Raw genomic sequence first — 14,505 nt, 5'->3', positions numbered from 1 at the left:
TGACCTTGGACCAATCTGTCCAGTTTATTCTGAGGTCACATTTAGGCATGTGAACTGAACTGTTGTGTGTGAAAATCCAAGAAGATAAGGAGCTTTTTAAATACTCAAGCCATGCCATCTGGAACCAACAATCATGCCATGATTAAAGTCACAGATATCACAATTTTCCTCCATACTGATCTTATTAGCTGATGCTAGGGGTGTGTGTGTGTGTGTGTGTATAGTTTACTTGTTGCCTCAGGTATTGAGTTGGAGGCTTAGTGTGTGAGCGTGTGTCATTTTGCCCTGCAACGTTTTGTTGTGCCCTGCCTTGTGCCCCACGTCCGCTGGCAAAGGCTCCAGGTTTCTTCTGACTCTGGCACAAAACTGAATTTTCCACCACCACACGTTTCTCGTTTGAAACAATTCCTCTATAATATTTTAATCTTTTTTTTTAAGTTCGGACTTTTATTTTGACAGAAACTTGTTCTCATGCCTTATTACCAAACATTGTCTGACTTGAGATTATTTCTAATAAACGTATTGTCACAACTCATGAAACGTGGACTTTCAACGAATCCTTTAATGAAAACTGTCCTTTTTTTTGTTTAACATTGTTTCCATGAAAGTTATGAGAATTAGCGCTATTTTGTCAGATAGCCATGTAGCGTTGCCGTTAACGGCATTAACTCTTTCCTCTTTTGTAGCTAAGTGTCCATGGCAACAAGCAAAGCACTATTGTAATGCTGCTGTCTTGCTGCCATGCTAACAACTCCTCACTGACGCGTAAATAGGGATACAGTGAGGATGTTAATAATGTTTCTAAGAATCTAGCAACGTGATTGTACGAAGTGATTAAACTATTAGGTCAATGGCATCGCTAGTTCAGCGGTTAAAAAGCAAATTAACTAGATTACTTAAATACGCTAGCTAAGTTAGTTTAGCATTTCAGGTAGCTAACTAAGTGACCAAAGTAAATAAGTGACTTAAAACTATAATAGTCCATTATAAGATATTTAAACTACATTAAAGCAGAGAGCCGCAGATGACTTACAGCATGTTGTGCTAGCATGGTGAATATTCATAGTGGAAACAGCTATTTTAAGTGCTCTGTGTTGCAAAAGGGACCTGATTTGGATAGCCAGCTAGCTAACGGCAGTACAGAGAAACGTACCATTCTGCTGTTTTAGCTGGCAAGTATGAAGCGGATAAGTGATTCACACAGAGCCTTGCCTGTCGAGAGAATGAAAGTTTTCAGCAGCGTGTTGAGGTCAGCTTCAATTCCTGGCCACAGTCAGAGTCAAACAGCAGCAAGTGAAGATGCAGCTGAGCTCAGTGATGACGGTAAATGACTTTTATAGCGTTTATTAGGAAAACTGTTCCTTATACAGCTAAACAGAACTTTCGTTTATCCTTTACACAAGCTTTAAATTTGCACAATGTTTGTCCTCATATTTGGAATCTGTTAGGATTTGAATAAGGAAAGTATGACATTCATTTTCTGTGACCACTTTATCCCAGTCAGGGTCGTAGATGATCCAAATTCTATCCCAGTAACAGTGCAGTTCAGGAGAATTCACCACAGATGGGACATCAGTTCATTCAGCTGCAGCAGACAGTCACTCACTTATTCACACTTAATGGCAATTTATAGTAGCTGATGTTGGGTGATGGGAAGAAACCAAAGAAGGAATCCAAAGTGAACATTTGGAGAACGTAACACAATAACCTGAGCTCAGCTTCTTGCATGGTTACAGCTCAGGATCTGTGAGGCAGAAGTATCTTTCATTTTAAGTGAAAATTAGTTTCCTATGAAATAATTGACACTCAGTATCTTAAAAAGATCTGGTTCCAAAACAAACTTTAATGTTCAGCTAGTAAATATATGATCAAATGTTTCCCCCAGTGTCAACATGGGTTTGAGGAAGAATATGAAGCTAGGTGTGATTGTGTGTGTGTGTGTGTGTGTGTGTGTGTGTGTGTGTGTGTGTGTGTGTGTGTGTGTGTGTGTGTGTGTGTGTGTGTGTGTGTGTGTGTATGTGTGTGAGTGAGAGAGAGAGAGAGAGAGAGCTGTTCGGACATCTAAGGGGCGTTTATTAACTATCTCAGTGCCAGAACACAAACAAGTCTTGCTGTATAGCTGCCTCTTACCCTGAGAGATGGTAGGACCAGTCAAGCAGTGATAGATGATAAGAGCTTTGAGATAAGATTGAGCTGGTCCATTTTTAGCTTTGCAGGCAAGCATCAGTTTTTTGAACCTGATGCATGCAGCTACTGGAATCCAGTGGAGGTAGCGCAGCAGTGGTGTGTAAGAATTTAGGTTGGGCATGTTTTTCTGCCCTGCCTCCACTGATACCAGGATCCAAGAGCTCCAAATCCACCCTTCCCTTGAGCAAGATAAAGTGGATACTGAAGAATATATGAATGAATAAAAGATATAAAGTTCTGTTTTGTTCCTCCTGTGTAAACTCTCAAATACTTGCCCTTCCATATTTAAGGTTGTAATAATTCAGTCACATTCACTTACTAATATTTTGTTTGAAGATGAAATAAAATGCACAGGGACAAGATACATCACAGAAGATTACATTAAGAAGATGACCAAGCAAGACAATTTGTCCCTTGTGCACTGTTTGAATCTGTCCACCACTCATGATGATAAGTACTTCAAGGTAGGAATTATAGTGTTCAATCTACTGCTAATAACCTATTGATCTGAGTGTTTGTTCTGTGATATATTTAGTTAATTTGTGCTCTTTATGTCTCTTAGTACATTGAGAATTTGGACAAGTGTGAGCGTGTTCAAGTTCTCAACCTCAGTAACAACACCATTGAAAAAATTGAGAAACTGGAGAAGCTTCATCAAGTGCGTGAGCTGCATCTTTCCAATAACAGAATAAGGTAAATTATGATGTTATTTTTATTAAGGAAGAATCTTATTTTGTAGAAATTACTGAATATTGTTGTTTTCCCTCATGCAGGAAAATAGAAGGCCTCGAGCAAATGGCAAACCTACAGATTCTTAATCTGGCCAACAACAGTATTGAACATGTGCCGCTGTGGATGGGGAAAAAACTCAGATCCCTTCAGAAGCTAAACCTCCAGAAAAACAAGATATTTTCTGTTAGTCTAACTTTATTCTGCCTAAGCTGTTTATCAGTTATTTGTGTATGCCATGACATAATTTTAACTTTATTATTTAATAACTTTCCTCTTTTGTCTTTCAGCTTCATGAACTTGCCAAATTGAAGCATCTAAAAAGTCTCACAGAGCTGATGTTAGCAGAGAACCCTGTATCTGACCTTCCCCACTACCGCCTCTTCATAGTCTTCCATCTGAGATCACTGCAGTTTCTGGATGGACAGCCAATCAGTGAGCAGGAGCGAGAGAAAGCACATCAGCGCTTTCACAGCGGTATACTGTTACTTCTACTCACTGTTGGTATAGAAGCTCTGATCAGGGCTGCAGGATCTTTTAAGAGTCAAGTCAAGAAGCTTTTATTGTTATTTCAACCAAATGTTGCTGAAGTAGTGCACATCAAAATGAAACATTGTTCCTCCTGGAAAAGGATGCTACATAAAAAGACACAGAGCTACATAAGATAACCCAGACCTATTCACATAAAGTACATCTGTGCAACCTCATGTAAACACTGCAAGACAAAAGACCAGTATTTGCTCTCTCACTTGTTGAAAGGTAGTTATTAGAAGAGGGGTATAAAACTTTTCTAAAACTTTAGATGGACTGTACCATGAAACTGTACCATGAAACAGCATGAAGGCCATCATCAACAAATAGAGAAAATAGAGCACCACAGTGACATCATTAGGCTCTCCTTCAAAATTGTATAGACAAAATCATAGCAGGGTATTCAAAAAGTTAGGCTTTTAACTACAAATTTAAAAGCTTTGTAGGAAAAAAAAAGGACACCATACCCATGGTGCAGTATGATGATGAGCATCACATGCACACTTATGCAATCAGATTATTGTACCTTTTTATTTTTCCATAAAATGTTTCATTGAGTTAGGGTCAAGTTTAAGGTGACTGACTTGGATAGTCTAAAACCTTCCACTTGATGAAGTCCTTTGTTGAGTAGGCTGTGTGATCTGGCTCATTGTCTTGCTGCATGCCTTGCTGCAATTAGATTAGATGGTTTGTATTTTGGCACACATGATGGATTTTTAATTTTATATTAAGGGCATCCTTAAAAATATTTTGGTTTGCAGTAACAGTATAAAAAAAGGGTCGGTAGGTAGGTCTATATTTTTTTTTTCAAGTTTCAATGTAAAAAAAAGTACAATTTTGGTGATGGTGATTACGTAGGTACGAATTTAAACAAATTAGCATATCGTGACGTCACTGATTGGTCTTCAACCCGTGCCTTCGGTCGAACACACCATTCACATTTCTGTTGTAAAAAGAGAAACATTGTGCAGAAGTATTATTTGCTGTTATGCGTGTGTGTCCGAAGCTGCAGTTGCTGTGAGACGCATTCCAAAAAAAAACCTGGACGCGCTCCGAGAGAAGGCCGTTAAAATCAATTTCCTATTTTCGTTTTCGAAACTTGTGTTGGTTGGTCCAATCGATTCGTGCAATAGATTTTCGAACAATAGAATTTGTATTAGTTGTTTGAAGAGTAAAATAAAAAAAGGTCGGTCTTAACGCAAATTTACAACCGGCAGGTCGGTCGGACTTAAAGCAAAAAATAAAAATAAATTTGAGTCGGTCCTACATTGACAGAGTCGGTCGGGTTACGGCACACAAGAATATTTTTAAGGATGGCCTAATTCTGCTTCTACCATTATGAATTACATCATCAGTGAAGATTAGAGAGCCCTTTCTATTAAACAGCCATTGTAAGTCCATGCTTCTATAATTCTGCAGAAAAGTTTACCATCCTGTAGCCCACACATTTTGGACTGGTGAACTTTACATTGTTTGGAGATCCTTATAACCCTCCATAAGTTCAGTTTTTCCTAACTATGATTTAGAAACAGATCTGAGTGCTCCAGAACACCAAACTGTAAACAGTTATGTTTTTATAAAGGTAGTCACACTTCTTGATCATTAATTAATCTTGTGCATATCAATAGTAACACTTTGAAATTAAATTAGTCTCTTAATAGTTGTGGACGTACAGCGATGGACTTATTCTACCCATCTGGTTTGTGTATACAGTAGTGGTTCACTTTTCGTGAAAAATGTTCATGTATAGAAATCTGTTGTGTTCTTAGTTGTCACCTGAGCTGAAATAAAAAAACAAAACAAACAAACAAAAAAAAAAACAAAGGATGGCTTTTCCTTTTCCCTTATAAGACCATAACTGAGCAGTAAATACAGATGGTGATTATGAAAAATGCAAGTAATTGAATGTAAATGTTCAGCTTTTCACTTGTGCTGCTACTTTCTGGCTTGCAGAGGAGGTAGATCGTCTGGAGCATGAGCTGGAAGTAAGAGGAGCAGAGATTGAGCGACTAAAGGAAGAGAAAGCTGCAGCATTAAAGGAGTTGGAGCATCAAGAGAAACTCCAGCAAAGCCTGATTCAGCAAAGCCAGGAGCAACAGTGGAGACAGGAACAAATTGAAATGGAGCTGGACACCAAGTCAGAACTGGTGTGTACCAGAGCTTTCTTGTTCATCTGTGCTGATCATAATATTCAAGGCAATAATGTTTACAAAATAATTGTGTTTACAAAATTGCCTACTATAAACTATTTTAAATTGCTTCCTTTCTCTATTGTACTGAATCTTAGCCAATTTCCTTTTCACTTCTTCCTACTTTCTGTAGAGGTCTTTCAGCCACCCTAAAGGTAGTATTAAATACTGAATAAATGGTTTATTTATTTATATATTGCTTGCATTCTTTTATATCTTTGTTAGATGTTTTATGTTTCCCACTTTGGTTCTGCCTCATGAGTGAGGGAATCTTTGAATGAGTGCTCTGGTGGGATGAATAGAAGCAGTGCGTGGTGTTTATTTGACTTTTTTGGTGCCTGTATGAAAAACAAGGAAAAAACAGCATAAATAGTCATAACAGCTTCAGTGCACCATGGCATAAAATCCTTCAGAGCACTGTTCTTACAAAAGACATTCATTCCCCTCGAGGTTGAGGTTTTGATGATGGTGTTTGAGATATGCATAAAATTTCCATGGGTGTTTTTTATCCTCACCAAAACATACAGTACTGTGCAATGTGGATGGATACATTGATCCCTTGGAAGAGTCCATGCTTCTCGTGAAAAAAGTGTTTCATCATACTGTAGGTGAAGAATAGCTTTGTGTTCATTTGCAGTGACTCTTCATCATAGAGACATAACGACCAGATTTAAAACATTCTGGCAAAAGAAAAAAATGCTCCAGTTTTATCATTGTCAGCTGTCTGTACTTTCATACATTCTTTATTATAATCGTTCCAAAAATAGATAGATACATGCATGTTCTTTTTTAAATTTTGCATGCCTTTTCTGTTTCTATGCTACTTTTCCATGCGGCATTCTCAGCCTCGATTGCCTGTTCTGCTGGATTCTTTCTACAAGGTATTAATTTGTGTCCAATCAGTTTCTGTTAGATCAATCATCAACCAGATCCCGAAGCCCTAGTGAAGTGAAATGTCATGACTTTCTCCTATGCCACCAGGTAGTCACTGAGAGTGATGTGAACTAGCACTGCTGTCTTCATGAGCATGCTACAATACTTTCTGCATGCATGTCAAGTTGTTAGATCGAATGCATTTTAACCATTTAAAGGTGTACGGTTACCTTCATGAGCTATGTTTGCAGTGGAGTTTATGCTCTATATTTAATGCTTGTACCTGAAGTATTGTCTTGTAAACACACTTTTATTTTTCAGCTAAAGCAGAAGACTTCAGAGCTAACCCGGGCCTGCCAGAAACAGTATGAGCTTGAGCAAGAGCTGGCTTTTCATAAGATAGATGCAAAGTTTGATCCACTTCCATTTTATCCTAATCATGTGAGTTTTATTAAGACTTGCTTTATTAATTTGGCAGTTGTTATACTTGATATTAAATGTGTGTTTGTATTTGCAAGATGGCATGCGTAATACCTACATATGGTGGGGACAGTGTTATGTGATATGACATGGCTTCAGCAGCAGGCTGGTCTATGGAACTGTGGCCATGACAGTGTCAAAGTTTTGATGAGATGCAGACAGACCTTGTCTACTGTAATAAATCACCAAAACATCTTACATGTCATCCTGATAACTGGCTAACCATGTTTTTCAGCTCTGACCTGCTTTTAATCTTCCATATGCATAAAATAGCAAGTGGAGATAGTCAACCTGTGTGCACATTTAAAGTGTATCATTGGTTTTACATTTTACTATTAAATATTTTGTCATCTACATTTCTATCAAGCTGCATCAAATTTCCATATGTGCACTGTGAAACAGTCTGTTCTCTGTATAACCTCTTTAGGACCTGGATGGGGATATGCTCGGTGAGAGTCCGTACATTGGAAAAGCCCATCACAAAAGGAACACATTTACATCAGACATTATAGATGCAGGGGACAGGAATCAGGCTTTGGGGGGTCTCATACATACCGGTAAAGAGCCGGAGGAAGGGTCTAGGCATGACTTGGCAAGAGGTACTGACATCCAAATAGTACATATTGGTTTTTTGTTTGTTTAATTTTACATGAGTTGTCATTAGAATCTTTGTATCTATACATTATGCATTTTATGCTAGAGCATGCAAAGAGCACTGTCTCTCATAATTCCCATATCTCTTTGGGGTGGTAATGGATTGAGCATCATACTGCCTCAGTGTGGATTAAGTTCATTTAACTGCATCGTCTCTCTCTCTTTTTATTAGTCTTAGATTATGTGGAATATCCTCATAGAACTACTAAAGAAACAATAACATACTAGAATGAATGCAGTAATATAAATATGTTGTTCATTAACTACTGTCTGAGTTGTGCATTTAAAAAAACAGCTTCTGTACAATCAGTGTATAACAATGTATCATAACAATGTAAAAATAAAGAATCGACTCATAGAGCACATATTTTGGTTAGTACAGTGCTATTGTATGGTATAATATTGTTCTTTGTTCAGTAGTAGATGCTGTGACTGTAGCAGAGGAGCGTCTACAGCAGCTGCATAAGGAGATGGAGTGCACAGAGCAACAGATCCTGAAAGCCAGTGAGGAGCTGCAACAACTAGAAGAGGCAGCATCTCAAAAACGAGTGAGTGTCTTTTTGAAATAGTGTATATATTTTTTCTCATTACTGTTGGTCTAAAACCTAAATATATATGATATTTAATTTAAAGCTCTGATTTTATGAGTTAAAAATAATGTAGGTGTATTGTGATGAGTAAAAGCGTGCAGATACATGTCAAGAGCTTCAGTTACTGTTAAGAACAAGCAGTCAGAATGGAGATTGGACACTTGACTGTGGCACGCTTATTGCTGCCAGATGGGCTGGTTTGAGTATTTCAGATACTGATAAACTTTGTGCGGCATACACTGTGTGGCAGTTCTGTGGGTGGAAATGCCTGGTCAATAAGAGAGGTCAAAGGAGAATTGCCAGATGCCCAGCGTAAGAGAAAAAATATAGTAACTCAAATTGCAACTCCTTCCATCCCTGATGAACAGAAAAGCATCCCAGTATGCAGAATGCTCTATTTGAGCAAGATTTCCTACGACAATAGAAGGACACGTGGAGCTCCATTTCTGTCAGGTTACCTTTCATAAACCAGATTCAGTCACGTTAGCAGTTGTGAATTGGAAGAACTTGAGAGAATTATGAAATGTGCAACTTAACCAACATTAGACAAGTAAATATTATCGAAGTATAGTATTAAGTCAGTTCAGTTAACTAGTTTTATTAGGACTGTTTTGTTAGCAGAAATAAAAAATGAAAAATGCTTTTCCCACCTGAAGCGAGAGGAAAAAAAAAAAAGAAAGGGACTACAGCACAGTGTCAAATCTTACTCTTTACAAGTAGTTTTAATGAAAACATCCCTGATTCTTTTACAGACACTGTCATACCAAGCAATAAATCCTATTAAGCTAGAAACAAGAATTTAGTTTTGCATTAACAAGTATTTTGTTTTGCATTAAACACCATATGGTTTGAGGAAAATCTGCTGCTTATCTGTAGCTGTAAACACATTTAAAGTTGTAATGCACCTGATATATACATTGTTATCTTGTGCCATATTTCATATTTGCCATATTTATGTGTAGGGAATGTTTCTTAGGGATATCAATAATTTAGGTAAACATATTTTTGAAACAAAATACTATATATTTTTTAAATGTTATTTCAAATGAAAAATGAAGGCTTTTTTGGCATTTCTGTTAGGAAATGTTATGAAATATGTATGGAAAATTAGAATTTTTGTGTGTAATGTGTTGTTTGTATACTTATATAAATATTATATGTGCTTATTTATGATGCATATTTTGATACTGGATCAATCAAAACACATATTGCAATCAATGTAACTGAGCACATTTTCTTACATGGGGTCAGCTGTAACTCTAGTTCTATGTGGCAGATTTCAGAAGCAGAGAAGGACCATTTTAGACAGCAACTGCACATGAAGATCCAGAAGCTGAGTGAGATGCAGCAGGAGGCAGAGACCCTGGAGAAGCAGCTGGACAGACAGAGCTCTGAGCTCAATGTAGCTCAAGGGGAGCTAGAACAACTCCAGAGCTTACTGCACACTTTGAATCCAGAAGACATCAGACACGTTAGTAAAAGTTTCACCGTTTTTATCTTTGTGGAACCTCAATCTATGTTTCTGAATTTATTGTACTTCTAAGCCACTTGTCTTGAGAATTTGAACTAAAACATATGACTGCTAAAAATATCTCTGCCTGCAACCATGACAATAGCAGCTATATCCTGAATATTGCCATGGCTCCATTCCAGGAACAAGGGAAGTGCATGGAAAACAAGATCAGCCTCCCAATGGAATATACAGTTAATCAGAGGTGTTTAGTAAGAGTACCAAAAGCTCCAGCCAACTAATACACGGTGCTTGTCTCTTTAAGGAAATAGGGAGAGTCTTTCTGTAGGGAATTTGGGTGGAGCTTAAAAAGTTGCTTACTCTCTGGATATATTGCCATAGCTTGGTTATAGGCAGTGATTGGTTGAACAGAGTTTTTCCTGTGTTGATTCAAAGCAGAAGCGAGAGCTGGGGAGAAAGGGAGAGAATACTGAGGAACTGTGCGTGTGTGCGTATGCGTGCGTGCGTGTGTTGGTTGGGGGATGAAGTGCAAAGCAGGGGGAAAACCCTGTACTATGGTTAGAATCTACAATCAAAAACTTTATGGCTAAAGGTTTCAGGAAAAGGAGAGGATCAGAGACACAGGAAAGGCTAAAGCTGAGCCTCCTTGTAGCCTCACATGAGCCAGTAATGGAGGGAGAGCAGGATTTGTGATTATGTCAGCCACTTTATGTTAGTAAGTATCCCAGTGAAGTAAGGGAGTGGTTGTGATATGTTTGCATCTGTTTTTATAATGCCGTGTACAGTCTTTATCATTTCATGCTTGAAGAATATCAACTTTTTCTTCAGTTCAACAAGTTTGCTTGATAAAAAAAGTTGTATAAAATTGTACATTCTGATATAAAATATCCCTTGAATAACCCAGTTCTTTTTTTATCTGTATGATTTATGAAAGTAAATATATATAATAAAATTTACTGTCATGCCACCCTGTAATAAAAAAATATTCATGAAAAATAACAAAGGTTTTTGCATTTGTACGAGGTACCAAACTGTAATTGTTTATGTTGTGATAGTGGAAGAAACGGACATGGATGATATGTGCAGTGCAGGATTATGTGTTCTGTAGCACTAACTGTTTGGATCTCCATGTCCTGATTTTCATGTATTAATCCTTAAGTGCTTAAATAACATGCTGAATTTTTTTTCAGTCAGAAATAGTAGTAACTGAACTACAACCTATGGCACATTTAGTATGATGTGTATAAGATGCTAATTTTGCCTTTACAAGAAAATGTGCATGATAATATAGTCCATGAGAAATCATTTTCAACTACTTGTTGCATGAACTCAGACCATGAACCAGAAGACAATACAGAAAGTAATGTGAGCATTCTTTGTGTTTAAACCATCTGTCTACTGATTTTTTTCCTCAGTCTCATGTGAAGGCTCAGCTGACCAGTAAAAGTCAGCTGCTTTCCATCATGAGTAGGAAACAGAACGAGTTGGACGGCCGGCTAGATGACATGCTCAGTCGCATTGCTAAGGAGACGCAAGAGATCAAAGATTTAGAACAACAGCTTACTGATGGTGAGAGACATTCTTTTGATATTGGGATGATTTTTTCCAAGGCAATAGGTCTTTTGCAAGCTGCATGAAGAGGAACTTTTTATCTAATGTGGGTTGTGCTGCATCGTTCTATGCACTGTGGATTTGTCTCGGTGCCATTCATAGAAAATTCTACGGTGGCCGAGAAGTGCAAAACAAATGAACAAATCCGAAAACACATTAACAAATCCGAAAACACATTAACAAATCCGAAAACACAACGACAAGTCAGACAACCCGGACACGGTAGGTATCGTTTTTGAATGGAAACTTACCGATCATTGGACAAGACACCTGTCACTCAAGATATACAGGTATGGAATCTTATGAGTAATGTGTAAAGTTCTCCATTTAAATATAAGAAAAAAACAGAAGTAATCCATTCCATCCATCATCCGACTGTTGAACTTCATGTATACCTTGAGTGACAGGTGTCTTGTCCAATGATCGGTACGTGTTCCAATCACAAACTATACCAACCTCTTCTGGGTTGTTGTGTTTTCGGATTTGTTAATGTGTTTCCTGCACCGATTCAGACAACCCGGAAGAGGTAGGTATAGTTTGTGAATGGAAACTTACCGATCATTGGACAAGACACCTGTCATTCAAGATATACAGGTGAATGAAAGGTGTCTTGTCCGATGATCGGTAAGTTTCCATTCACAAACTATACCAACCTCTTCCGGGTTGTCTGACTTGTCGTTGTGTTTTCGGATTTGTTAATGTGTTTTCGGATTTGTTAATTTGTTTTGCACTTCTCGGCCACCGTACAATTCCCCAACCCCTCACTAAGTAGTATCGCTAATCAGGAATGATATAACAATGATACAGTATACTGACAAACCTCTCTGTTTATTAGTGCCTAGGTCTACTATCTAGATTTACAGATCTGTAAATGTATTTATTTTAGCTATATTTTACAGTATATATTTTAAATGCAACCAAAATTCACTACTTTACTTCTAATACTTTGGTAAAAATAACTGAGTCTAATCTTTTTATTTATAAGAGTCATTATAAAATAAAAAATAAAATAAAATGCTGATAAAATTGTTCTCTCAGCATAAAAATAGATCAAAATCCAGATTTTTAGAAAAACCTGAAACTAAATTTCTAAGTTTCAGATTTTTTTCCTGTCTCACAGGTCAGATAGCAGCTAATGAAGCACTGAAGAAGGATCTAGAGGGCATAATCTCCGGACTGCAAGACTACCTGCATGGGGTGAAGGATCAAGCTCGACAGGCCCAATCTGAATGTTTGCGCCTTCAGAAGGACAATGACACTCTACAGCAACTCCTCTGGGACAAAGATCAACAACTCAGCCGACTGCAGCAAGTAGCCCAGATCTGTGAAAACACAAAGGAGGTTTGACCTTTTCATCAATCATAAAGAGTTTTACTGAGCACAGAAACGGTCTATTCTACTAAAATTCTACAAGAGTTTAAGAATAATTCCTGTGTGCAGATATCCACCTTTTTTCTGAGAAACTAATGAACATCCCCATGATGGATTTTAACTATATAGAGTGGAATTAATTTAACAGAAACTTTTTGATTGTTTGTAAGAATAAATTGTGGCTGAAAGATACTCTGTGGCTGCCACAACAACAGCAATAATCTGAAGAAATTCAAGGAAAATCCTTGTTTTCAGCACCAGCAAACCTGAAAAAAATCTGTGTCTGGCACCTTATGTCTTGTATTCTGTCAAATATTGACAAAAGGAATTGAGCATGTTTTTCAGTGTTTAATTATGTGTGCTGGTATCATTTTGTGGACAAAAAGCCCTATGAGCATCACCTCAAAATTAGTTACAAGTTTAACATCAGCTAGGAACATGAAGTAATTTAGCTATAAACACCAGAGACCAGAAATATAAAATTGACCAGGGAAGACTTAAATTTTTACTCTTTATATGAATTGTATTGTAATTGTGAAGGTTTTGGTCGGTATAGGAGTTGTTGCAGCACCAAAAGGAGTTGCAAACTCTGCGGAGAGAGAACTCAGAGCTGAGGGAGGCTCAAGGACATGTCAGTGCCTATGAAGCTGATTTAGAGTCTGAGCTGCAAGAGAAAGACTATAAGGTCAGCCACCTGGAAGAGGAGCTGAGTCGATTGCACCAGCTCAGTCAGGTACCTTCCAAAACCACTTTAAGATGATTAGATGAAAATTCATTGAATCTGGTTATTTTTCATGTTTATGTATGATTGAAATATATTATTTGCATTTGACATTTGTGAGTAGGAAAAAGCATTTTATGCACTATAAATTGTTTGTAAGTGCCCTGCATGCATTGCACAGCAATACCTGTATTGACCTGTTCCATGTAGCTGGAGCATTCTGCGCTGCAGGCGGAGCTGTTGAAGGAGAGACAGGCTAAGGAGAACGCCCTGACTCAGCTGCAGCTAGCTGCAGAGAGAGAGCTGAAGAACTCTGATCTCCTGCAACAGCTCAACATGTTGCAGGTTTGTTCTCATGGAGCTATGCTCACAATAAGTGTTTTTTTTTTTTTGCCACCCAGAAAGAAAGAGTTTGGAGCCATTGAGCAATTACTGTGAACAGTTTCTACAATTGAGTAAATATAATTAGCTTGCCATCTGTGCTGTTATGGATACAAGCTTGAACGTAGCCTTATCTGTTTGCTCTTGAGATGCATGACTAAACTAAGCTAAAAATAATCCAAAGTGTGGTCTCCATTTGCAACTATAGGCTGTTTATTTTTTTACCATGATTTTCCATGTGTAACTACAGAGGGAGAAAGGTTCTCTAATGGAGAAGGTCAGTGTCTTGCAGCAAGACTTGCAGCAGATTAAGAGGGAGCTGCTATGCCCTAAACAAGTGGCCAAGAGATTGCAGGGGCTAAAGAAAGTCATTGCCACAGGGTTATCGGAATTAAGGTATATAATGATAACTTGGGGGACAGTAGGAATGAACATTTTAACTGATATTCAACTGAGTAGTGTAATCATGTTGATGTGGTTTCATCTAACAGTAGAGTGAATGGTGATGAAGATATGCTCAGCGAAAGCTTTGCTGAACTGCAAGAAGAGCTTCGCCGTACAGTTTCTGCTGCTTTGAAAGACCGAGATGCAGCCCAGAGTGCTCAAGATAGGCTGGTAAATGAGCGGAACATTCTCAGAAACAGGCTTGCACATTATCAGCAGAAATACCAGAGTGCATGTGAAGAGGCCCAACAGACCAGGGTGAGTTGATTATTT

General features: G+C 37.9%; 1 protein-coding gene across 3 annotated transcripts in view; it reads left to right on the top strand.

The window, feature by feature from the left end:
* Positions 1-687: 687 nt before the first annotated feature.
* Positions 688-14,505, top strand: part of cntrl (centriolin) — a 37,808-nt gene continuing 23,990 nt past the window's right edge. For 2 of the 3 annotated variants that reach the window (XM_060883313.1, XM_060883311.1), the window contains exons 1-16: positions 688-1,323; positions 2,524-2,651; positions 2,750-2,880; positions 2,961-3,102; positions 3,207-3,393; positions 5,401-5,594; positions 6,831-6,950; positions 7,417-7,588; positions 8,061-8,191; positions 9,510-9,704; positions 11,120-11,273; positions 12,436-12,656; positions 13,243-13,419; positions 13,618-13,752; positions 14,039-14,184; positions 14,280-14,490. In XM_060883313.1, coding sequence (XP_060739296.1) covers positions 1,179-1,323; positions 2,524-2,651; positions 2,750-2,880; positions 2,961-3,102; positions 3,207-3,393; positions 5,401-5,594; positions 6,831-6,950; positions 7,417-7,588; positions 8,061-8,191; positions 9,510-9,704; positions 11,120-11,273; positions 12,436-12,656; positions 13,243-13,419; positions 13,618-13,752; positions 14,039-14,184; positions 14,280-14,490 — 2,589 coding nt within the window. In that variant the 5' untranslated portion in view covers positions 688-1,178. The remainder of the gene's footprint in view (positions 1,324-2,523; positions 2,652-2,749; positions 2,881-2,960; positions 3,103-3,206; positions 3,394-5,400; positions 5,595-6,830; positions 6,951-7,416; positions 7,589-8,060; positions 8,192-9,509; positions 9,705-11,119; positions 11,274-12,435; positions 12,657-13,242; positions 13,420-13,617; positions 13,753-14,038; positions 14,185-14,279; positions 14,491-14,505) is intronic. The other variant, XM_060883312.1, reaches the window with a different exon arrangement.

This window comes from Tachysurus vachellii, chromosome 12 (assembly GCF_030014155.1).
Source record: "Tachysurus vachellii isolate PV-2020 chromosome 12, HZAU_Pvac_v1, whole genome shotgun sequence".
Lineage (NCBI taxonomy): Eukaryota > Metazoa > Chordata > Actinopteri > Siluriformes > Bagridae > Tachysurus > Tachysurus vachellii.
Note: the sequence above shows the minus strand (reverse complement) of the source record. Positions and strands in the feature narration are given on the sequence as shown.